Genomic DNA, 23305 nt, shown 5'->3' with positions numbered 1-23305 from the left:
AATGAAAGGGCAATCTTAAGAAGGGGTCCCTAGCCAGGTGAAGGCTTAGATCAAAGAAATGCTTTTAATGTGCCCATCATGGGCCACATAGATTCTCTTATGTGATCTCATTTACTTTTATTCTCAAAATGACCACTGGGGTAGCCATGAACCCTTTATAGGTAGGAGCCTGGAGCATTTGTCTTCAGTGAGGGTGGAGCCAAAGTGGGATCCCAGGGCATGTGCACTTTGCTTTGTGTTTTCTGGGGCTTTGGGTGGCTTTTCTTGGGTCCCACATTTCCCTATGCTTTCTTTCCAGGTTAGTGAGAGTCTGTATAACACAGTGGTTAAGCATGGACTCTGAAGCCATACTTCCCACATTCAAATATTTATTCCTCTATGTTCCAATTGGCCCCATGCCTCAGTTTATCTACCTGTAAGTTGGAGAGAATGAAAATGATAGTTGCTCTGGGAATTAATATTGTAAAACTCTTAGTATACACTATACAAGTATTTACTAAATAAGTGGATAAATTCCATTAAACTTATAGTCCTCCTACCACGCTCAGTACTTGAAAGAGAGCAGATACTATCTTTAGGAGAGAGTTTTATGGAAATAGAGATGTGTACAGAAGTGAGAGAGTTTTCCTTCTTACATGGGAGATTTAAGTCAGACTGGTAAGATCCTTTAACCAAAATTACAGCAGTGCCAACTCTCAAACGAATTATCTTAAAATCTAAGTGCTTATAAGACTTGCACCCAGTTATCCTTGAATGACTATATAGAAATTTACTAAGAGTGAAAAATTCCAAGGATTGGACTGGAATAATCAGATTATTTTGTTTTTATTCTATAAATGTTTATGATCCTTATAATTGTTAAGCTCAGTTTAGTTGTCTTACTCAGACCTGGAATGGAGATACTGATGTGCCGACATTAGAAACAGAATGATGTAACAGATGAACATCCTCTGATATCATCTGCCTGATTAAAATTCCAAAGACTGCCTATCTGGTGCACACAGTAGCCATGAGATTGTAGAGACCTTTGATTATGGCTTTGGGTCTTTTTGTCCACTGGCCATTGTAGTCTTTTATCCCAAGGGTGAATAAATCAATGGCAGTTGGTGCCATACTGCACCTCAAAGGTTACTTTTTAAATGGAGGAATTAAGACAAGTATTGTTACCACCCGTGGGCAGGTGACCTGCCCCAGGGTGTTATCCACAGCCTGTATGGACCCGGGCTAGCATGTCTGTGTCAGAATACCAACAATTCCACATGGTTTGGGGAACTGAATAGTTTGAGCAACTGAAGGTTAACCTGTGTTTGTTTGTATAATAGACAAAGTAAAGGAGCTAAAAGAAAGTTCATAGTCTGAGGGGTAAACAGGCTGGAAAGGATAGGGTTTCTCAATCAGGAGACAGTTTTATATCAGCATGAGGACAGTATCTAGAGTAATTTTAATCAAACGCCATGCTTACACTGGACTTCCAGTGGCCCATACATATGGTGGACGGGTAAAGAGCTCTGGCTGGAGAATTGGTGGCTTCTGAAGAGGCAACAGTTGGAAGTTCTTTCACTAGGCAAGTGCTTGGTAATCATTTGATTCATGAGACTGTGCAGTAGAAAAGCAAATAAAGCTGAGTCTGCTAAGCTGACAGGGAAAACACGTTTCTTCCCTTGCATTGAAGAGCAGGTGCTATGTAGGAGTAAGAAACATTGGGGTGTTCAGCAAACTTGTGTTAATATCTGGTCTGTTGCTAAATTTTAGGAAGCCTGTGGTTAATATTTGGGAAGTTATGGTTAGGAATTCCTTCGTTATTTCCCCTCACTGAGAAGACCCTGTTGGAATGATCTCTCTGTATTTAGCTATCCGAGTAATGGGAATTCTTGACAGTACCCGACAGAAAGCTGTGCTATTAATAGTTTTCAGTTGATTACTGCACAGAGGAAGAAGGGAGGTGATATGGCATATTGGTTATGAGCTGGGCCCTGGAATGAAACTTCTGGGTTTGATTCCTCATTGTACCATTTATAGGCTTTGTGATTTTGAGTAAGTCACTTACCCTTTTAGGGCCTCAGTTTCCCCATCTATGAAATGGGTACCATAAGTGCTCCATCCTTGCTAGCTACTCTTGTTAACACCATTGTTGTTACTGATTTTGTTAGCTGACCAATGACTGTGGGAAGAGTCCAAGGTCCACTGTACTCACATATCAGCCCTTTTCTGGGTCCTCACATCAGGTATGATGAGTGAGATGAGTGAGTAAACCACATATCTTTGTGATATGAGACATTTCCTGTCTGTGACTTCAGACTTTAGTTTTTCTCTACAGTGGCAGCTTTCTGGTGAGCACCCGTGACTTCAATTCATCTTCTCTCATGGATATTTTTTCCTGGGTCACTACCTGTACAGTCAAGGTTTGCTGGCTTATCATTGTGAATAGATAAATTTTTATCAGTGCTTTTTCATTACCACAGGCTATTAAGCAAGAGATCTGCTCTGTCACAAAGGGAGGGATTTGCCCCAACATTCTTGAAGTCTCCCTGAGCAGGGCAGTGTTTAGTCTTAATTAAGACAGTGCTGCAGAGGGGCAGGGAGTCAGGAGTTATATCCCTGGGCTGAGAAGAAAAGGACTCAAGAGAAAAGGCTGAGACCAGGCACTTGCAGAGCAGCTCAGCTGGTTGAAAGTTGGCTTTGTTTAACGCCCAACTTCTCAGAAGATTTTCCTCGGCTGAGTGGGCTTGGTGGAGCACTGGCTTGAGAGTGTTGCTTAGCAACGAGATTTTGTGGCACTCAATTTTCAGAGTCAAGCAACCCATCCCCTGCCACCCCTCCACCAGCCCTCAGCTACCATCCCAAGCCTCCTATTAGACAATCAAGTGTATGCTGGAGGGAGGGACCGGAGAGAGGGGGCAAAGTTTAATCATTGAACCCTAAGCAGCCTGGAAGTATTTAATCTGCAGCACCTAGTTCCCGGAGGCCTCCAGCCTGAACTGGAAGTGGGCAGCTCTCCAGAGACGAGGGAGTAAATACTGCACGGAAATCTCTGCCCATCTCCAGAGAAGCCAGACTTGGAAAAAATGTTTGCAGTACACTTGATGGCATTTTACTTCAGCAAACTGAAGGAGGATCAGATCAAGAAGGTAAGGACTCACAGAGCTGAGAGAGCACCGATTCATTCTTCACTGGTAGAACTAACTGATACTGTGCTTACATCCAAAAGGATTTAAGAAAGCTTAAGAGAAAAGACACAGGGAGCACAGGACCAGTAAAGAGCTCATGCAGTGGGGAGAGGAAGTGAGTCGTCGTCCACCCCCCCCCCCCCCTCGGCTCAACATTACATATTGTCCTGAGCCTTGCATTTCACTTGGCACTATCCTGGTAGATAGGGGATGGGAGGGGATGAGGAGAAAGTCTTCAGAAAGGTGGAAGATGATTGTGTTTGATACAAGGGGAATTTGGGGGGGAAGGCTACAAAGGAGGGGAGAGAAATTTTGAGAACTTTTAAAGTAATTCACATGATTCTTCGTATGCTTGAAAGAATTTAGCATGGGAACTAAGGGTGTGGGTTTTAATGTACAATAATTGAAATATTTATTATTGGCACATGCTGTTTGCCGATGATAGGCTGTTAATGGCGTGCATTATTTTGTCACTTTGCTCAAGAAACGTCTCCACAAAATTTGTTCCAAGGTAGGCCACTTAACAGTTGCCACGGCTCAACTGGAGCCCATCAGCATTGTCCTTTGGCAGCCTAGAGTGAGCTCAGCCTGCCATGCTAGCCACTCCAGCTGCCAGTGGCAGGGCTCTGGGCACTAGTGTCTTTCAATTAACAGATAATAGAAGTCATCTCAGCAAGCCGACTTAGCCAAGGTCACCCAAGTATTTCAGGTGGAGTGAGGATTAAACCCACGTCTCTGACTTCCCTAGCATTCTTTCCATTGTGCCATGATGCCTCCTGGCTTTAGAGAGAAAAAGCATGGCCCCTTAACAGCCCTCTTGTGCTTGGTGGGGTAAGCCTTCACTAAATTCTATTCATCAAAGATTTGGGTTAGAAGTTATAGCAAATCTTAAAATATGGCAAATCAATCTGATTGAAGCTGTCTTAAATTTCATATAGTGATTCGATTCATGGAGTCCTCTGCCAGCTTCTTAAGGAGGTAGAAAAATCCTCTTCACCGCACTGCTGAAGGATTCACTTTCCATTATTACTTGCTTAGTAAAGAGGAAACCTGCGGTGGTGTCTCTCTAAACCTCCAGGGGGCAATCTTTGGAAACTTTACCTTTGGTTCTGCGAATTAGTTTCATGTTCTTGGGCCCCTTGGTGGTGATTAACCTTTTTTTACATTCTAGAATCAGGGAGATGTGTTTGTCTACCAGCTCAGGTACAGGCTTAGGAGGGAGGTTATGCTGCCTCCACTGATTTGTTCCAGGTCCTCTGGGAGGATGGTCAGCCTTTGTCAAGGCCTGACGTTGGCCCTCCCCTCCTTCAAGAAAGCTGAAGAGTGAGCTGAGTCAGGATAGTCAGGAGCACTGGTAGCCACTTCAAGCAACAGGTGTCTGAGATAGGATGGGCATCTGGTTTATGGGTTGCTGGATGAATCATGGGTTCTGAGAACACAGGTCCATGTACTCTTCCATGTGGTGAAAACACACCTGGTCAAAAGGCACAGGCCCTTTCTCCAGGGTCAGGTAGCTGTCCCCTCCTTAGTTTCTGTACTTCCTGCCTCCAGGATTGTCAAGACCCTGGGCTATACTTTGCTTGTAAGGGTTACTATTCAGACCCTGGACCAATGTTTTAAAATCTCCCTATACCAACATTAAAACAAAGACAAAACAAAATAAAGAAGGAAGGAAGAAAGGAGGGAGGGAGGAAAGGAAAAGAAAGGAGAAGCCACTCTGGTAGCTTCTTTTCCAGTTCAATATATTGACATTATTTGACCTATTGATAATGTTGGGCTGAGTCTGGTCATTGACCTGCAGATTGTTCACTCATAGGAGAAGGACTGGCTAGGTTTTCAGTGTGTACTTTTTACAGTTGAGTAAGTCAGCATTACAAAAAGGGGAAATGTTACCTTTAGTCCCACCCCCCTCACAAACACTGTCAGATCTGCCCTGGGGAAGCCTTTATAGTATGTTTTTACAATTATACTTATAATTCTGAATCTTGTTTCTTTCACTTATTGTTATATTGTAACCACTGATGTACATTTGTCTCATTTCTTCATAATTACCATTCTGACATCTTCTAATATTCAGTCAAGTTGGGTATACTATAATTCAACCTTTTTCCTCTTGTTGGACTTTTGGGTACTTCCCCCTCCCCGCCCCAAATTTTTATTTAAATTCTAGTTAGTTAAGCTAACAGTGCAATATTGGTTTCAGGAGTAGAATTCAGTGAGTCATCATTTACATACAATACCCAGTGCTCATCATAACTCGGCTACTTTCAAAAACACTTTTTTTTAAAAAATGATTTTATTTATTTATTCATGAGACACACACACACACACACACACACAGAGAGAGAGAGAGAGAGAGAGAGAGGCAGAGACATAGGCGGAGGGAGAAACAGGCTCCCTGTAAGGAGCTTGATGCGGGACAATCCCAGACCCTGGGATCACGCCCTAAGCCAAAGGCAGATGCTCAACAGCTGAGCCACCCAGGCGTCACCTCAAAAACACTTTTTAGCAATTAAGATATTGCTTTGAAAAACATAGGAATGTGTTTAATGTTCTCCATCTTTGGGATGATTATAAGGCTAGATTCCCAGAACTGAAATCACTGGGTCAAAGAGGTGAACCCTTTTATGACCCTCAATTCATATAGGACCTTTGGACAGAGCGGTTCATTTCTGGCTGCCACATTCTGTCATTCTACAGGTCTGAGCTTACATCTTTGAATTTGCTCTTCCTATGTTAGATGCGCTGCTCGTAGCCTCTTTTGTTTAGAAGATATCTCGTCTTATGGTTTCAGAATCTTTTCAAAATTGTGCTTGGTTTTCTGCAATTCCAACACACCCTCCCTTAGTGCCTGCAAAGAATGTGCCTGGCTACCCAGGCCCCAGATCACCTGTTTGGATTTAAAATAGAGCTTTTCTTTTGCCCCAACCTATGTTTCATTCTTCCCTTCTAGCTACTGTACCAGGACCTGTAGGAGGTACAGAGAATAAACAAGAACTGTTGCTAAGTTGATATTCTTTCTGTCATGACTCTAACTTACTGAAACAGCAGGTGCAGGAACCCAAAGTCCTGAATGACTGTTAAACTGCCACTGGCAAATGACCCCAGCAGGACCTCAAAACCATGATGACACTATGGGGATGCTGGAGACATTCCCTATACTCTGGGGCTGAGCGAAAATGAGCAGTAGGTTTGGGGGCATATTTCAGAGGCTTTGGGATGAAAAAGGAGCAAATTTCCTGAGTAGTTCATCCCAGCCTTCCCCAAGCCCTAATTACTTTGGATCACATCCCTTCCATCAGTTTTCTCCATGTCTGTGGCTGTGCCAACCAATTAGTCATAAACAGACACAGTGTGAACAGGAAGCCCTTAATGAAGCATGACCTGGTTCCATCCTATCTCCTCAAATACACTGAAAGCCCAATTGTCCTTTTTTTGTTGTTGTTAATGGCTCTCTGATAGTTTTCTGGCCTCTTGCTGGCTCCTGAGTCCCTGGAACCATGAGCCATTTCATTGGCTTGGGTCTCTGATTGGCCCCAGGTTGCACGGGAGGGATTCCCTGCTCACTAGGCCTGGCTGATGGCTATGATAAAGGTCGTGTGGCCCCATTACTTTGGGTGTAATGTCCCTGTTAGGCTCCTGCATGTTGCACAGAACTGTGACACAAAGCCAGGCTGTGAGGTGCGGGGTATGGAGCCTGCATTCTAGTTCCAGTGCACCACTCACCTAGAGCTGTCCCACTGCTGCGCCATGGCTCTGAGCCTTGGGGTCCTCACCTCTCAATTAGAAGCAAAAAAATTCTGGCCTCACCTGGCTGCCTCAAAGCAATGTCAGGGAGATTAAATGAGGTCATGTTTGTGAGAGCACTTTGTAGACTTCAACAGAAGTTCTTAGTTTTAGAGAGAAGTGTGGGAGAGTGATTCCTCCAGGAATGTGCTGGGATCAAGTCTCCTTGTGACCAAGATGGGTAGAGAGGCTGCTCAGTATGTGTATAAAGCAGAAGCTGCAAACACAGGGCACCTATGCCACCCTCCCCGCTCCTGCCCCATCAATAATCATTCCAGTGAGCCCTCGGAATCCAGGCTGCCACTCCCAAAAGATTAGCTTTAGCACGAGGTGGAAGTTGTTCTGCCATTTCTGATAGGACAAACTACCTTCAAGTGGACTGAGCATAGCCATCGTGATTTTTATACCTTCCCTCCATTAGGGTAATGGTCCTTTGCCCCAGCTTCCTGGTTACTTGAGTGCCATTCACCCATTTCCAGCAGCAATTTGAGCTGGCTTTAAAAATTAAATTTCATCTTAATTCAAACAACTTCAGTTAAAAACAGAATGAAAATTTAAAGAACTAGAATTTACAGATTGCAATTGGAACTGAATTTAGCTCTGAGCTTCCTAGCAGCCCATAAACAAAAGGAAACAAGCTTGGATATGTATTGTCATCGCTGGAAAAGAAAGGTTCTATGCTTAGGAATTTAAGGTTCAAGCTAGTCTTTTGCAGTGGAGAGGCAATGGGACTGTGGTACAGGCCCTGAACTGGAAATTAGAAACCCTGAATCCTTTGTAGCTTTTGCCCCTCTATTGTCCCATCAGAAAAATGGGAGAATATTTTCTTCTTCACAGCTTGCCCTTCAGGGGAATAAATTCCTACCTCCCCTCCCAGCCTTCCATTCCATTCTACCCTTCCAACCTCCCACCTTGTCTCTATCTAGCTTCGTGAGGGGTCAGGCAAGGAACCTTTAGGATTCCACATCATGAAGCTGTCCCCAGGGTCAGAAAAATAGCTTTACGATGAGTGTGGGAATTAACAGCCCTGACTGGAGGATCAGCTTCCCTAGCAGGCAGCTGTGGTCACCCCGGAATCTGTTCCAGGTGGACAGGTTCCTGTATCACATGCGGCTCTCCGATGAGACCCTTTTGGACATCATGGCTCGCTTCCAGGCTGAAATGCAGAAGGGTCTGGGGAAGGACACCAACCCCACAGCCTCTGTGAAGATGCTGCCCACCTTTGTCAGGGCCATTCCAGATGGCTCAGGTGAGTGGGGCTAGGGGTTGCCAGGGACCTGATCCCACTGGTTTCTTCTTGGCTGATGAGTATTTCAAGTTTGCTCCTGTACCCTGGTTTACCTCTTTAGTCCTCTGTGCACATTCCTCCCCAGCTCCCTATGCTTCAGTCTATTGAGTACCAGAAGTTTTGAACCAAAGTTCAAATGTACCCTGCTTTTTCTCTGCTCACCTTGGCCCCACACATTTTGTTTATTCACTTGCTGGAGCATCCCAACATTCTTCCCCTCCTGAACACCAACTTAGCTTTCAGTCTCAGGGTAGAGGTTGTCTCCATCCCATGCTGGGTTAGGTGTTTTTTCTATTACCCTGCCATGCCTGAATTTCCCTACTGGCCCAACGCTCCCTAAGGGCAGGGTTTGTGTCTTCTTCACCAGAGTGTTCTGAGCACCTAGCATGGTGCCTGATACATCCTAGGACCTGAAATATTTGTTGAATGGATAATGAATGGTATTTCATGCCTAAGTATCTAGATTCTAGGCCCAAGGCAGTAAGAAAGGAAAGACAACATGATGTAATGGAAGGAAGAGTAAATGATAATTCAAGAAACTTGGGCTCTAGGCCCAGCCCTGATATTTCTCAGTGACCTAAAGCAAAATATTTAGCTTTAGTTTCTGTATCTGCAAAACAAGAGAGTTGGCCTCTGTATTTGCTTTCTATTGTTGCTATAATAAGATACCACACTTAAGTTACCACTTAGCACCTTAAAGATTTATTTATTTATTCATTCAGAGAGAGCAAAGAGAGAGGCAGAGGGAGAAGCAGGCTCCACGCAGGAAGCCCAACGCAGGACTCAATCCTGGGTCTCCAGGATCACACCCCAGGCTGCAGGCAGCGCCAAACCACTGCGCCACCAGGGCTGCCCCACTTAGCACCTTAAAACCATGCACATTTTCTCCCTTACAGCTCTGAAGGTCAGAAGTTTGAAATGTGTCTATAATCAAGGTGTCAGCTGGCCTGCATTCTTCTGGAAGTCTAGGGTAGAATAAAATCTTTTTCCTTGCATTTTCCAGCTTCCAGAGGTCACTTGTATTCCTTGGCTCATCTCCAAACCAACCAGATAGCATTTTTAAATCTCTCTCTGACTCTGACCCTTCTGCTTCCTTCTTTCACATTTAAAGACCTTGTGATTACATTAGGCATACCCAAATAATCCAGGAGAATCTCCTAACCTCAAGGTCAATTGATGAGCAATTTTAATTCCATCTGTAACTTAATTTTCGCTTGCCATGTAACATATTCATAGATCTGGGGATTAGGATATGGATATCTTTGGGGAACTATTACTTCACTGACCACAGCCTAGAGACCTTCAGAAGGAATCCATGAGTTTCCATCCAATGCCTCCATTCTCAGCCTCTGGGCAGAGCCATAGGAGGGACAGGAACTGATGTCTACCAGCCACCTTCTGTGGTCAGGGGTGTTACGAACTCACTGTCTCACATAACCCCATAAGAACACTGAGGTGTTAGGACACCTGGGTGGCTCAGTGGCTGAGTGTTTGCCTTCAGGTCAGGGCGTGATCTTAGAGTCCCTGGATTGAGTCCCATACCAGGTTCCTGAGGAGCCTGCTTCTCCCTCTGCCTATGTGTCTGCCTCTCTCTGCATCTTTCAGAATAAATAAATAAAATCTTAAAAACAAAAAACAAAAACCCTGAGGTTTTGCTCAGGTCAGATGAGAGAGCACTGAGGACCAATGTCAGGGTTGAGTGCTCTGGCCAAGCTCCAGGGGGGGCTTTGGGGTCCTTGAAATAGTAGGGGCTGAAGTTTGGGGACCTCTCAGAGACTTTGGATTAGCCAGGTTCTGGGGCCCTCTGAGCCAATAACTGGGTCAAAGTAGCTTCTGCCATTTAAGAGGTCCTCAGGAACTGTCATGGGGGAAGCCTCTTCCCTCATTGGTGGGTGAGTGACAGGGTAGGCTATGTGCCACCCAGGAGGGACATAAGCTTTTGAGAGAGACAGTCCTGCTTTGAAATCTGCTGAGTTCCAGGCGCTGCTCTATGAGAGTGCTGGAGGGACTGTGGTCCTTGATTGGTCATCCAGGGCCATTCAGAGTAAGCACCTGAGTCATGGGTGTGCCCAGGGGGGCACCCAGGCGATGTCCTCCTAGCTTCCTGTGCTTTGGCTCCTCCTGCAGAAGTGTGTCCCCAGAAGCAAGGGAAAGTGAAAGTTCACAGGGAGATTATCTACAGAGGCAGATTGTTACCTTTTTTGGTTAAAAATTTTTTTTTATGGAGATATACTATATCTGACTGACATAACAGTTTAACATACTGACATAACAGTCATAACAACTGACATAACAGTTTCAGGTGTGCAACATGATTTGATATTTGTATATATATCACGAAATGATCACAGTGATATTTGGCAACATACATAGTTACAAATTCCTTTTTTCTTCTGAGAATTTTTAAGATCTGTCGTCTTAGCAATTTTCAAATATGCAATGTATTATTCTTAACTATTATCACCATGTTGTACGTTACATCCCCATGATGGAAGGTTGTGATAATGATTGCTGTAGAGATCCTGACAGCCCCTCTGTGGCTATTGCCTCTCCTAGGCAGGTCCTCCCTCCCTCAGGGTCCAGTGAGTCCTTTCTCTAGGGTCAAAGTCACAGAAGGGATCACGCCAGGTGGCTTCCAGGAAATCACGTCTTGAGTCACTGGTGAAGCCAGGTGACTACACACTGATAAGGGCCCCTGGCAGCCAGAGGAAAGAATGAATTCATGCTACACTACACTAGGGTTTGCAGATCACCTCTGATCTGAATTGCAGTACAGGAACCTCCTCTTTTATGAAAATCCTCTCATCCATCCTGACTGGCACCAGAGGCATGTTCCCCAAATCTCAACCAGAGCTTGGCACTCCCATGCTTAAAACCTTTCTGTGACTCCCCCTTACCTTCTGGATAAAGCTCAAGCTCTTTGGGGTGGGGCAGTTTTTCAAACCCTTCCTAGTTTATCCTGAGACTACCTGCTAGTGTCCCGCCTTCCTCCAAAGCAGACCCTGCCGCCCTTCCTATGTGAGCTCTTCCTGGGACCTGCTCTGGCTGGTTGCTTCTCTCTCTCTCTCTCATTCTCTCTCTCTCATTCTTCTGCCCTCAGTTCTCTTCCACCTCTTCTGGGGTGTTGACTCCTGTTTTGATTTAGATACCGCTTCCTGTGCTTCCCTAGCACCTGGCATATTATTTGGCACAGAGTGCATGCTCAGTAAATGTTAGTACAGGGATTGTGTGATCTACCCTATTTCTTACTCAACAAGATAACATCTATGAAAGCACTCTTGCTTGGTAGGTGATGAATGCTAACAAAAGTTGCACAGTATTAGGTCCCTGGATTCTTTCCTTCTTTCTTTCTTTCTTTCTTTCTTTCTTTCTTTCTTTCTTTCTTTCTTTCTTTCTTTCCTTTCTTTCCTTTCTTCTTCTTCTTTTTTTTTTCTGGATTCCCTTTCCGAATAATAAATGGCTCCATCAGGCTTCTTTGGGGGCAGATCTAGGAAGATAAGAATCTTTCCTATCTTTCCAGATAATCTCCATTAAAACAAAACAGCCAGCTGGCTGGGTCTGTAAATGACTAAGCCTGTGCTACTCTGACTGTGGTCCACAGACCTGCAGCCACAGTACCTGGGAACTTGTTTAGAAATACAAAGTCTCTGGGGCACCTGGCTGGCTGGATTGGAAGAAAACCCAACTCTTGATCTTGGGGTCATGAGTTCCAGCCCCATGCTGGGTATAGGGATTACTTAAATTAAAAAAAAAAAAACCAACACCCCCAAACACCCAAATCTCAGACCCTGCCTCCACTGAATCACAATCTGCATGTTAAAATTCTTGGGAGATTCACATGCACATTAAAGTTTGCAGAGCACTGCTCAGGCGGGCCTGTGCCTAGCTGTCTGATTGTCAGGAACAGAGAACCCAGGTGAGTCAGGTCAAGAAAGGAAGACTGTAGTGTAAGAACAGGGAAAGCAAAAAGGGGATCCCACAGGATCTCGTGGGAATCTGAAGGCAGGCACTGTGGTACGCTCAGGCCACAGGACTGGAGTTCTCTGTGGTTTCAGCCTACACACATGTGAACACCTTGGCTACCCAGCTGCTCTGGGCTGGCGGAGGCTTTCACTTCAGTCTTTACCACAAACTAACAATTCCTCACTGTTTTATTTCACAAGGAATAAATCTGAATGGCTTGCTGGTGCCTTATCTCCATGCAGCTGTATGTTTGGTCACATGGCACAAAACAAGGCCACTTGAGTAACCAGGTTTGTGGTCATGGTTCACTTACATGTGCTTTGGGTGTATATCATGAAGGTGTCCCTACTTTTCAGGCACAGGCAATTCTGCACAAAGTCTTGTGGGTTCATGAGTTTGCACACTTGCATTCTTGTCCTCTATCTGTGGCTGACGCAGGACACTGGCGGGTCATGGCAGGAATTCTCCCTGGATCCTGAGTTGAAGTCACCCAAGTGGGCTGCTTTGCACTAACTATGCATCATATCCATCTTTTTATTAATAGCATCTCTTTTGTGCTGGGCTGAGTCTGGCCCAAAATATGAAGATACTTGGTCCTGTAAGGGCCATCATTTGGTCCCTGTCTGTTTTAACCTCCCAGAATATATTCCCTCTACCCACGAGACTGAGGCTTGTATGGGGGCTGGTTTCCCTTTCCTACACACCTCCCTGCCTCTTCCTCCTGCCCAATCAGGACTTTGACCACACTTGGAGTATCCACTTCCTTGCTTTGGTTGTGGCATGTTGGATGAGGCTCTACCCTCAAGTCCCGTTTCTTTCTTTCTTTTTTTTTTTTTTAAGATTTTATTTATTTATTCATGAGAGACAGAGAGAGAGAGAGAGAGAGACAGAGAGAGAGAGAGAGAGAGAGAGAGAGAGAGAGGCAGAGACACAGGCAGAGGGAGAAGCAGGCTCCACGCAGGGAGCCCAATGTGGGACTCGATCCTGGGTCTCCAGGATCACACCCTGGACTGAAGGCAGCGCTAAGCCGCTGAGCCATCCAGGCTGCCCTCAAGTCCCATTTCTAATACTGCCTGCCTGAAGTGGGTATATATTTGCCTTCTTCACGTTTATGCCCTACAGCATGGACCAGTGAGCAGGGCCCAGACTGCAGAGCCAGGCAGATTTGGGTCACACCCCAGCTTTGCCCCTTGCTGGGAGGGCTCACTTCTAAAATCTCAGCAAGTGGGTATAATGACACCTAATCCATGGGGTGCTTGTGAGACTTAGTGGCATTTATTACATGTCCAACTTCTAAGGCTGAGCTTGCCATATAACAGACCTTCAATAAATGATAACTTTTGCTTGTTTTTTTAATAGAAAATGGGGAATTTCTTTCTCTGGATCTTGGAGGGTCCAAGTTTCGTGTCTTAAAGGTCCAAGTCTCTGAAGAGGGGAAAAGAAACGTCCAGATGGAGAGTCAGTTCTACCCAACACCCAATGAAATTATCCGAGGGAATGGCTCAGAGGTATTGGGGCAGGGGCTCTATGAAGCAGCGGGGGGTGAGGGGTGGGCTTGGAATCAAGTTTATAAGTGACCATGCCTTAGCCCAGTGTCCTGTGCTTTCTCTTCTGTGTAGCTGTTTGACTACATAGCTGACTGTCTGGCAGATTTCATGAAGACGAGAGGGTTGAAGCATAAGAAATTTCCCCTCGGCCTAACCTTTTCTTTTCCATGCAGACAAACTAAATTGGAAGAGGTAAGGTTCATGCCAGGGAGGGAAGAAGCTGTGCAGGATTTGGGGTTTGGGGCTGGAGAATGTGGGCATGTTCAGGAGTCAGGCTGGAAACAAGAGAGGACTTTTTTTTCTTTTTGAACAGTGAGGTGGAAATGTGAGACAAAGAACTTGTAAATGCAGCAGCCTTGATTTTGCACATGACATGGGCACAGCACAGGCAACAAATTTTACTTTTAGTTCTCAGACTTGGTTGCGTGAGAATCCCCTAGAGGGCTTGTTAGACACAGATTGCTGGGCCCCACCCTGGAGTTTCTTAATCATTGCAGCCTTATATTTGCATTTCTAACAGCTTCCCAGGTGAAGGATGTGGATGCTGGTGGTCTGGGGACCACACCTAGTGCCACTGGCCACTGACGAAGCTGACTAGAATAAGAACAGGAAGGCTCAGGGAGTCTCACCTCTCTAGTGAGCCTTTAGGATGCAGGTAGGGTCACTGGAGTGACAATGTTGTTGAGCAGACACCGTATCTGGGACGTACAATCTCAGCTGTGCCACTATCCAGCTGGGGTCTCATCTCTGTGTGCCTCATATGTTCAACTGATAAACAGGGAGAAGTCAAGCTGAATCTTCTGTAAATCTGTGAGAATAAATAAGGGGCCATAGAAAAGGACAATGAGCTTTCTGGGGTTAGAGGGACACGGTCAGGAGTCAGGTATCCCAGTCTCCAGCTGTCTGGGGTGATGGCCCATGATCTCCTCCTATACATGCCGTCATGACACACAGCTGACAAGTCAATTCATGGAGCACCTTGACATTATGGACTGCCCTGGCATATGTTTGCTATTGCTGAGATGAGCCACTTCTCAGTGGGGAAGAGTGGACAAGGAATGGGTTCTCATGTCCCACAGACTTGTCTTTGAATCATGACTCAGAACAAGCTGTGTTCCCCTGCATAAGTTACTCAACTTATTGAGCTCCTTGTTTTCCCATCTGCAAAACAGCGACTACAAAAGCTACTTGCTGGGCTGAGGAGAAACTTAGACCAGACCTCTGCCGTGTGCCCCATATTGTGCCTGGGCACAGTTGCAGGGTCACCACAATGATTGTCCCTATGTCACTGGTCTCTTGGTGCTTTTGTATCTTGTCCCCTGACTTAACAGATGTTTCTGGAGGGCAGGCACTGTTTTATATTCTTCTTCTCCAATTACAGGGTCTATAGCATGATGTCTTGTATTTTATAGGTGATTATTAACTATCAGACAATTAAAAAGTACAATCAATCATTTACTTGATTCCATTGAGGGAGAACTTGCTATGATCTCTCTAGACAGGGGATAGGCTGAGGTCCACATTTTTATTATTTTATAAAAAAAAGATTAGAAAAAATTGATATGAAGAAGTTTTCAGAAAATGTTAGAAGAGGCCAAGTGGAGTTGAGCTATGAGGTGTCATCATCTTTGCTGGCTGGAGGAGCAGAGGTCATGGAATCTGTAAAGATAGTAGGAGGAGCAGTTGTGGGGAATCAGGCCCCAAAATCAAGATCTGATTCACCAAGTAATTAAACACCTCTTACCTGAGCTCAGAAATGGAAACCTCAGGAAGAAGGAAGAGACTTCTCAAGCTCTGTTGGAGTTCATTTGAGTTTAAGAAACAAACTTGCATATTTTCTTGACAACTAGGGGGTGAATGCATTTTATTTATCTAGGATTTTGGCATTTTTCTAAGCCAAATCCCTACCAGCATCTTTATGTAGTAGTAGTAGTAATAATAATAATAATAATAATAATAATAATGACAGTACTGTACTTCAGACTTTGGCAGTGTATCTTGCACTGTGCTGATAATACACTCTTTTTGTGTATTATCCCATTAAAATCCCCAAGCAATCATATGAAGTAGACATGATTATTTACACTTCATATTTGAGAAAAACTGCAGCTCAAAGATATTAAGGGACTTGTCCAAGGCCACACAGACACACATCTAAGAGTGGCTCAGCCCAAGTTCATAAGGTCCCACCTGCACTGCCTTTCCAGAAAGATAAAGCTCTAGAACTTTGTTTAAAATACCAGCAAGTTCCTGGAAACGTTTTGACCCATTTTGTGCCATTTTCCAATAAGGATTTTCAGGGAAACATTTAAACTAGGGAAGAGTGCTTGATTACATCGAGGAAGGAGAAAATGCTTTTTCTTATCAAAGTCTAGTGGAATTACTTGTATTTGTTTTTTAAGATTTTATTTATTTATTAATGACACACACACACACACACACACACACACACACACACACACAGGCAGATGGAGAAGTAGGCTCCATGCAGGGAGCCTGACATGGGACTTGATCCCAGGTCTTCAGGATCAGGCCCTGGGCTGAAGGCAGCGCTAAACCGCTGAGCAACTGCCGCCCCCCCCCTTCCCCGGGCCTCCCGGAATTACTTGTATTTTATAAATTTTCCCCCCAAACTGCCTTTCAGTGGAGTCTAAAGTTAAGTAGAAAACTCTCAGCTACAGGAAGTGCACTAGTAATAAGCACTAAGTGTGGGCATAGCTGTTTCATTATGGCTCTGCTGCAGACTTAGGTTTGTGACACAAAATCGGGGCTCTTGGAGAAGGTGGAGGCTGAGAAGTCATCTGAGCTCAGGAGATGGCAGAAAGGGGAAGCCTTCCTGAGGAGGGGTGGCTCAGGAGGCTTCTTTGTGAAACTAAAAAATGATTAAAGAAAATAAGAGCCTGGGCATTAAGAGGGGAGATTACTTTACAATAGTTGTTTTGTTCGTTGTTGTTTATTTTTATTTTTTAAATTTTAAAAAAGATTTTATTTATTTATTTTAGATGGGGAGAAAGAGAGAGAGAGCATGAGCAGGGGGAGGGAGAAGCAGATTCCCTGCTGAGCAGGAAGCCTGACTTGGGGCTCAATCCCAGGACCTGGAGATCATGACCTAAGCCGAAGGCAGATGCTCAATGACTAAGCCACGCAGGCACCCCTGTTTCGTTGCTTTTAAATGAGGGAACAGAAAAGTTTTAGCCAAAGAGAAATGTCTTTGCTTATGTGTGTGTTTCTGGTGGTAAAATAGTAAAACTTTTCAATATAGAAAAGAAAAAAAGGGGCTCCTGGGTGGCTCAGATGGTTAAGCGTCTGCCTTCAGCTTGGGTCAAGATCTCTGGGTCCTGGGATCCAGCCCCATGTCACGCTCTCTACTCAATGGGGAGCCTGCTTCTCCCTTTCCCTCTGCTGCTCTTCCTGCTTATGCTCTCTGTCAAATAAATAAATAAAATCTTTTTTAAAAAGAGAGAGAGAGAGAGGGGAGTAGGATTGAAAAGTTTAAAGAAAACAGAGACACCCCTAATCTCAACCTTTAGAGATACCCACTACTTGAATTGTTGGTTTTCTTTTCTTTTTTTTTTTTTTAAGATTTTATTTATTTATTCATGAGAAACACACACACACACACACACACACACACAGAAGCAGAGACATAGACAGAGGGAGGAGAAGCAGGCTCCATGCGGAAAGCCTGATGTGAGATTCAATTCCGGGACTCCAGGATCACGCCCTGAGCCAAAGGCAGACGCTCAACCACTGAGCCACCCAGGCGTCCCTGTTGGTTTCCTTCTAGTCATGTCTATATTAAATAAATGATGTCATGTTGTATGCATAGTTTTAAAAAATATAATTGCATGTAGTTTTAAATCTTCCACTTAATTATATATCACAAGCATTTATTCTCCATTCCTCCCATACACTCTGCCCCAAGTAGGTCGCACATTGTCTGTACTACCCTTTTTGGGGGATGCCACCCTACAGTTTCTTACTCCTCTTTCCCATGAAGCAGGGATGTCCTCATGACCTATGAAGACAGAAATTAGGGAGATCTGGCACTAGGCGGCGCTGTGGTGCAGGGAAAGAACCCTAGTCACTGGTCAAGGAGTCAGACCATTGCTTTCCAGATGGACTCTGTCCTTCACTTGTTGTGAGATCTAGAACAGTTTCCTTCCTCTGTAAATCTCAGCTTCTCTATCCGTACACTGAGAGGATTGGGAGGGTGTGGTTGGGGAGTTTGAGAGTTTGGACTCAGCTACTTTTGACTGTGTGGCCTTGGACAAATCTCTTAATTCCAAAATTCTCTTCCATTCTGAAACAATCTATGATTATTTGCTATTTTACAAAACTCTTGGGAAACACAAAGTTTTTAAAAAACATTTTTAAAAAATATTTTATTTTTAAGTAATCTCTACACCCAGTGTTGGGCTCAAACTCATGACCCCCAGATCGAGAGTCACACGCTCTACTGACTGAGCCAGCCAGGTGTCCCAGGAAACACCAATTTTATGCAAATAGAGAAACATTTTTCTAAGTTGAAATTAAGTTCCCAAGGGAGTCCTGCCAGATAACACCACGTTAGTTCTGTTTTGTGGACCTGGCAATTCATACATTCTGCACACATAATGTGTATCTACCACAGGCCAGGTATTTCCATCAGAGCATTTCCTGTGACAGAGACAGGGAAATGAGGTTTCTTTCTTTCACAGATGAGTAAACTGAGGCTCGAGATTAAGAGACTTGACTAATGTCTTGTGAGGCCAAGTCCTCAACAATTGTTCTTTCTGCCACTATATATACTGTTTCAAACTGCTCAGATGAAACAAAGATGTTTATATGGTTAGAAAAAGCCTCTGAAGGAATGTTGAAAGAAATGGGGGTGATTCAGCTTCAAGAAGAGAAGCCCATGGGGATACTCTTTATGCATGAATTTTCTGCCACTCATTTTCAGAACTGAGGGCCTTCTTCACTTTAACTGGCTCTGAAATCTTCCCCCAGGGTATTCTGCTTTCATGGACCAAGAAGTTTAAGGCACGGGGAGTTCAAGACACAGATGTAGTGAGTTGTCTGACCAAAGCCATGAAAAAACACAAGGTGAGGGATTCGCCTCAGTGTGGGAGCTCCCCTAGTCCTAGCCCCTTTCTCTCGACGTGGGATCTCCTACTGTGCCTGCCCTGGAAGGAGAATCAGAGAGGGAATTGATCTTGGGGAAGGTCTCACTGTAATATAAATGTGACCAATTGTGACCAATCTGGATAAACCCATTGGTGAGCCTTGGTTATGTGGAACTTGTTCTAGTTGCTGTTAAAGTATGGTCCCCTGCTTCCCTGGGCTCTCCCCAGCTGCCACAGCCCCTCTCAGAGGGGCTTGGTTAGACCCCACGCATCTATAATGCTCTCATTGCCTTTCCCCTCTGAGCTTAAAAGATCACTTTCTTTATAACCTGACTGTCTCTCCTATTTTCCACTCTAATATTCATGGGTTATCGCTATTCATTGAATACATTTTATAATAATCTATACTGAAAAACCAAAACATGCTCCTTACTGGCTGAAAAGTACACAACTAAACCCAAACTATTTGTTATCCTGACAGCAAGAGGAATATTTTGAGGGATACCCTTCTAGTCTTTTTTCTCTTTAAAGATGCAATCATAATCTTTTATATCCTGTGTTTTTCTTTTATTGTTTCATTTTATTTTAGAATGCTCCCCCAAACCTTGGGGAACCATATTACCTTGGGGTAATAATCCAAGTTGACTTGTCAACTTGAGAAATCCCTGGTGCTGTCCATGGAGAGGACTTGGCTGAGGCTGGTTAAACTGTCCCCATGGGCAAGGGAGGACTTTGCTCCCAGGATAAGCATCCTTTCCTTAGGGGTGTCTCAAATAAAAACTGGATTCCTGGTAGTCTGTCCATCATATTTCCATTGCACAGAGGCCTCCACCCATAAGGCAGGAGCATGAGTTCCACTCTTCAGTTCCCAACTGCCTTTTCTCTCTTCTAGATGCCTGAACTTGCCAGAGGCCCTGTCTCTTTCAGGCAGGCCTGGCAGGCAGGATCTAGTGATTGTCTCATCATCTTCACTGCTTTTGCTTCCTCTGTGGGGAAGGATAAAGGGATGATGCCTCCTTCCTGCCCACTGATGCCTTCTGAGGTTTGTGTTCCAACAGGACATAGACGTGGACATCCTGACCTTGGTCAATGACACTGTGGGAACCATGATGACCTGTGCCTATGATGATCCCTACTGTGAAGTTGGTGTCATCATTGGTAATTCAGTTTCACTTGATTTTCTAGGTTGGGAAAAGGGGCTAGTGTGCGGCTTAGTTTTAGCAAACTGAGTAAATTCTGTGAGAGGGTATTGGCACTTTCTGTTTATGAGAAGTAACATAGGGACATGGAAAATTAATACATTCATTTGACAAGCATTTACTGCATGCCTCTTGTGTGCTGGGCCTTTGCTCTGCATTGGGTTTTCAGTGGAGTCAATACCTAGAGGTTCCTGTATTCATGCAGCTTTTGGTGGGTAGGTGGATGAAAGGCCTGGAAGGTCCAAATGAGTAATCTTAACTCTAGGTCATGGTTGGTGTGATGGCAAGAGTGAAGCAGGGTGATGTGACTGAGAGTGAGAGTGGTGGGGTGGTGGCGGCAGGTCTCTGATGGTGACATCTGAGCAAAGATCTAAGGGAGGAGGAGGAGGGAGCAAAAGGGAGATGGAGAGGAAGAAAAGCCCTGGCAAAGCAAAGAGGGGACCTATGGCCTCTAAGGTGAGATTGAGTCTGGGATGCTTGAGGAGCCCTAAGAATCTGAACGGTGGCTGAGCCAAAGTGAGCTATTCAGGTTAAGGAGTGGGCTATTCAGGTCAGAGAGGATGGACAGGACTGGGCAGGTTGTGTAGGACACAGGACACAGTCATTGTAAGGTCTTTGGCTTTTATCCCGAGGGGAGGCAGGCAGGAAGGCCTTTGAGGACTTTGGGTGGGGGATGGATAAATGGGGTGTGCATTTTTAAGCAGCTCATTTTGGCGGCTGTGTCAGACAAAGAGAATTGACTACTGGGGGCAAGAATAGAAGCAAGGTGACCAGACAAGAGGCCATTGCCCTGTGCAGGAAGGACATGGTGGGAGCCTAGATCAGGGATGTTGCTGCACAGGGGCAGTGTCTGGTGGGTGGTTCTTAACACCTGAGCTGGGAGGGGGGTTGGCCAGAGGTGTCCTAAGAAGGCAGTGTGGGGGACGATAAAGCCTAGTGGATTGGATTTGTTGGTTGTTCTTGAATAGATCCTACCACCTTCCCATTCCCTTCCCCCTACTGAGGAGAGCTTTCCGAATTGCCTTTTTTTTTTTTTGTAATTTCCAGTGCTTCTCCTCAGCTGGACTTTCCCAAAGGGCAGGATCTTTACACCTGAGGGGTTTGATCTGCCTCCCCATTTCTGGAGCTCCACGGCTCAGAATGGGATAGGTGCTTGCCAGTCATGGTTTCTAGCCACCGTCCACTGTGTCTCAGCAGCTGTGTCTGGTAAACTACAGATTGGCTGCCACACCTAAATTGTGTCCATACTTTTCTCAGAAAAGCTTTTTCCAGGTATTGCATTATATTCTGCTTCTATTATTTTTTATTTCTCGTGTTGACTTTAAAATCCTCAGACCAGAGTGTTAGGGGAAGATACTTTACAAAAATAATTTTTAAACAGCTTTGAGCCATAAAAGCCCTGTTATTTAAGGTGTACAATCCAATGATTTTTAGTAAATGTAGTTTCCTAACCATAACCACAATCCAATGGTAGAACATTTCCATCATCCTGGTAGATCCCAAACATACTGTCCCCTTTTATAGCCACTCCCTTAATATTCTAGTGTTTGAGGCATTTCCTTGGGGTGATTCTTTGAATAATGGAATGTTTCTTATGTGATAGCTAATCATTGTCAAAGATAAGGATGTAGCTTATGCTAGGAACAATTTGTGGCAGGCCATGAATAAAGAATATTTTTAGTATCAAGTAGAGAAGAGGCTAAGTTGCTTAGGGAAAGGATTAAAAAAATATTGTGGGTTGGTAATTTTTTTTTTTAAATTTACAAGATTAGGTTAACTCATCCTCTTTGTAAATGTGCTTTGTCAGCTTTCATGCATATTCATGAGGGACTTCTTCACAATCGACCTCTTTCATGACAGCAAACCATTAACATCTGAGAAGTGTAGACTCCACATGTCAGCTTTATTCCTCATGAACTCCCAGGCTTGCCAAAGCTGCTTCCCTCAGTGAGAACCAGGCCCGGGAAGTGGATCAAAAGCACTTTGTGGTACATTCAGAGGACTCTCAGGCAGTTAAGAGTTCTGTCTTTGCCCAGCTGGGAGCCTTTCCGTCTGTGCCTATTTGCTCTGATCCCCTGTTCAGGTACTGGCACCAATGCGTGTTACATGGAAGACATGAGCAACATTGACCTGGTGGAAGGTGATGAGGGGAGAATGTGCATCAACACGGAGTGGGGGGCCTTCGGGGATGATGGGACTCTGGAAGATATTCGTACCGAGTTCGACCGGGAGATAGACCTCGGCTCTCTCAACCCTGGGAAGCAACTGTGAGTCCCCTTGTGCTGTAACCTGGGCATCGGCATCAGTAAATACCCAGTCACTCAGGTACACTTTGAACCTGGGAGACTTTCTAGTTGTGACTAGTTATCCATCACAAGGAATTTCTGAGGACCCCAGCAAAAGTGAAGGCAAGAACATGGAGTGATCTCCCCTAAGTCATAACCCTAACTATTCCAGTTCAGTCCATATTTCTGGAACATGTCCAGAGGTAGGGGACATACAGCTGTGAACCAGGTGGCTCCGGTCCTGCCCTCTTGGTGCATTTGGACGAGTGACCATAGAACTAAACCAGTGCAGCCCAAGGGAGCAGGACTCAGGCAAGTCCCTCATTTGTGTTTCCAGTGCTCCCCTGACACCCTGCTTTCTTGGAGGTCTAATCACAACACCTGGGGCCATGCCTTCCCAGCTTAGGTCTTAGGGAGTCTTTCTTGGCTCTCATTCCACATTCACACTCATTCCACAATAGAGTAACTGTTGAGAGTGCCTCAGCTCTGCCTACGTGCTGAGCTCCCAGAGCACAAGTTGGATTTTTTCTTTCCTTTCTGTGCATAGTATCTTACACATTTTTGCAGCTCATTAAGTGTTTGTTGAATGAAAAGGCATTTAAAAAATTAAATAATTTCAGGCTTACAGAAAAGTTACAAAAATGGCATAAATTCCCCCTTCACCCAGATTCCCTAAATCAGATTACTAATACTCTTGTCTGTTATATATGTATATATATATATATATATATATATGCACATATACACAAAATATCTGAATGAAGTAACTTTTCTGAATCATTTGAGACTGCAATTGCAATTATAATATCCTTTCACTCCTAAATACTTCAAAGTGTATTATCTGCAATCAAGAGAGTATATTCTATTACAAAACCAAAGGATAATTATCAAAATTAGGAAATTAACACTTAATAAGTTCCAATATTTAATTTACAGACCTTATTCAAGATTCATTAGCTGCCCCA

At 44.5% G+C, this 23305-nt stretch overlaps 1 protein-coding gene across 1 annotated transcript in view; it reads left to right on the top strand.

Annotated features, from left to right (window-relative positions):
- Window positions 1-3065: 3065 nt before the first annotated feature.
- The window catches only part of HKDC1 (hexokinase domain containing 1), a 39788-nt gene continuing 19548 nt past the window's right edge, over window positions 3066-23305 (top strand). Inside the window, exons 1-7 of the mRNA XM_055325608.1 lie at window positions 3066-3128; window positions 8040-8202; window positions 13564-13712; window positions 13824-13943; window positions 18741-18836; window positions 19915-20014; window positions 22139-22322. Coding sequence (XP_055181583.1) covers window positions 3066-3128; window positions 8040-8202; window positions 13564-13712; window positions 13824-13943; window positions 18741-18836; window positions 19915-20014; window positions 22139-22322 — 875 coding nt within the window. The remainder of the gene's footprint in view (window positions 3129-8039; window positions 8203-13563; window positions 13713-13823; window positions 13944-18740; window positions 18837-19914; window positions 20015-22138; window positions 22323-23305) is intronic.

Source organism: Nyctereutes procyonoides, unplaced genomic scaffold, assembly GCF_905146905.1.
Source record: "Nyctereutes procyonoides isolate TBG_1078 unplaced genomic scaffold, NYPRO_anot_genome, whole genome shotgun sequence".
Lineage (NCBI taxonomy): Eukaryota > Metazoa > Chordata > Mammalia > Carnivora > Canidae > Nyctereutes > Nyctereutes procyonoides.
Note: the sequence above shows the minus strand (reverse complement) of the source record. Positions and strands in the feature narration are given on the sequence as shown.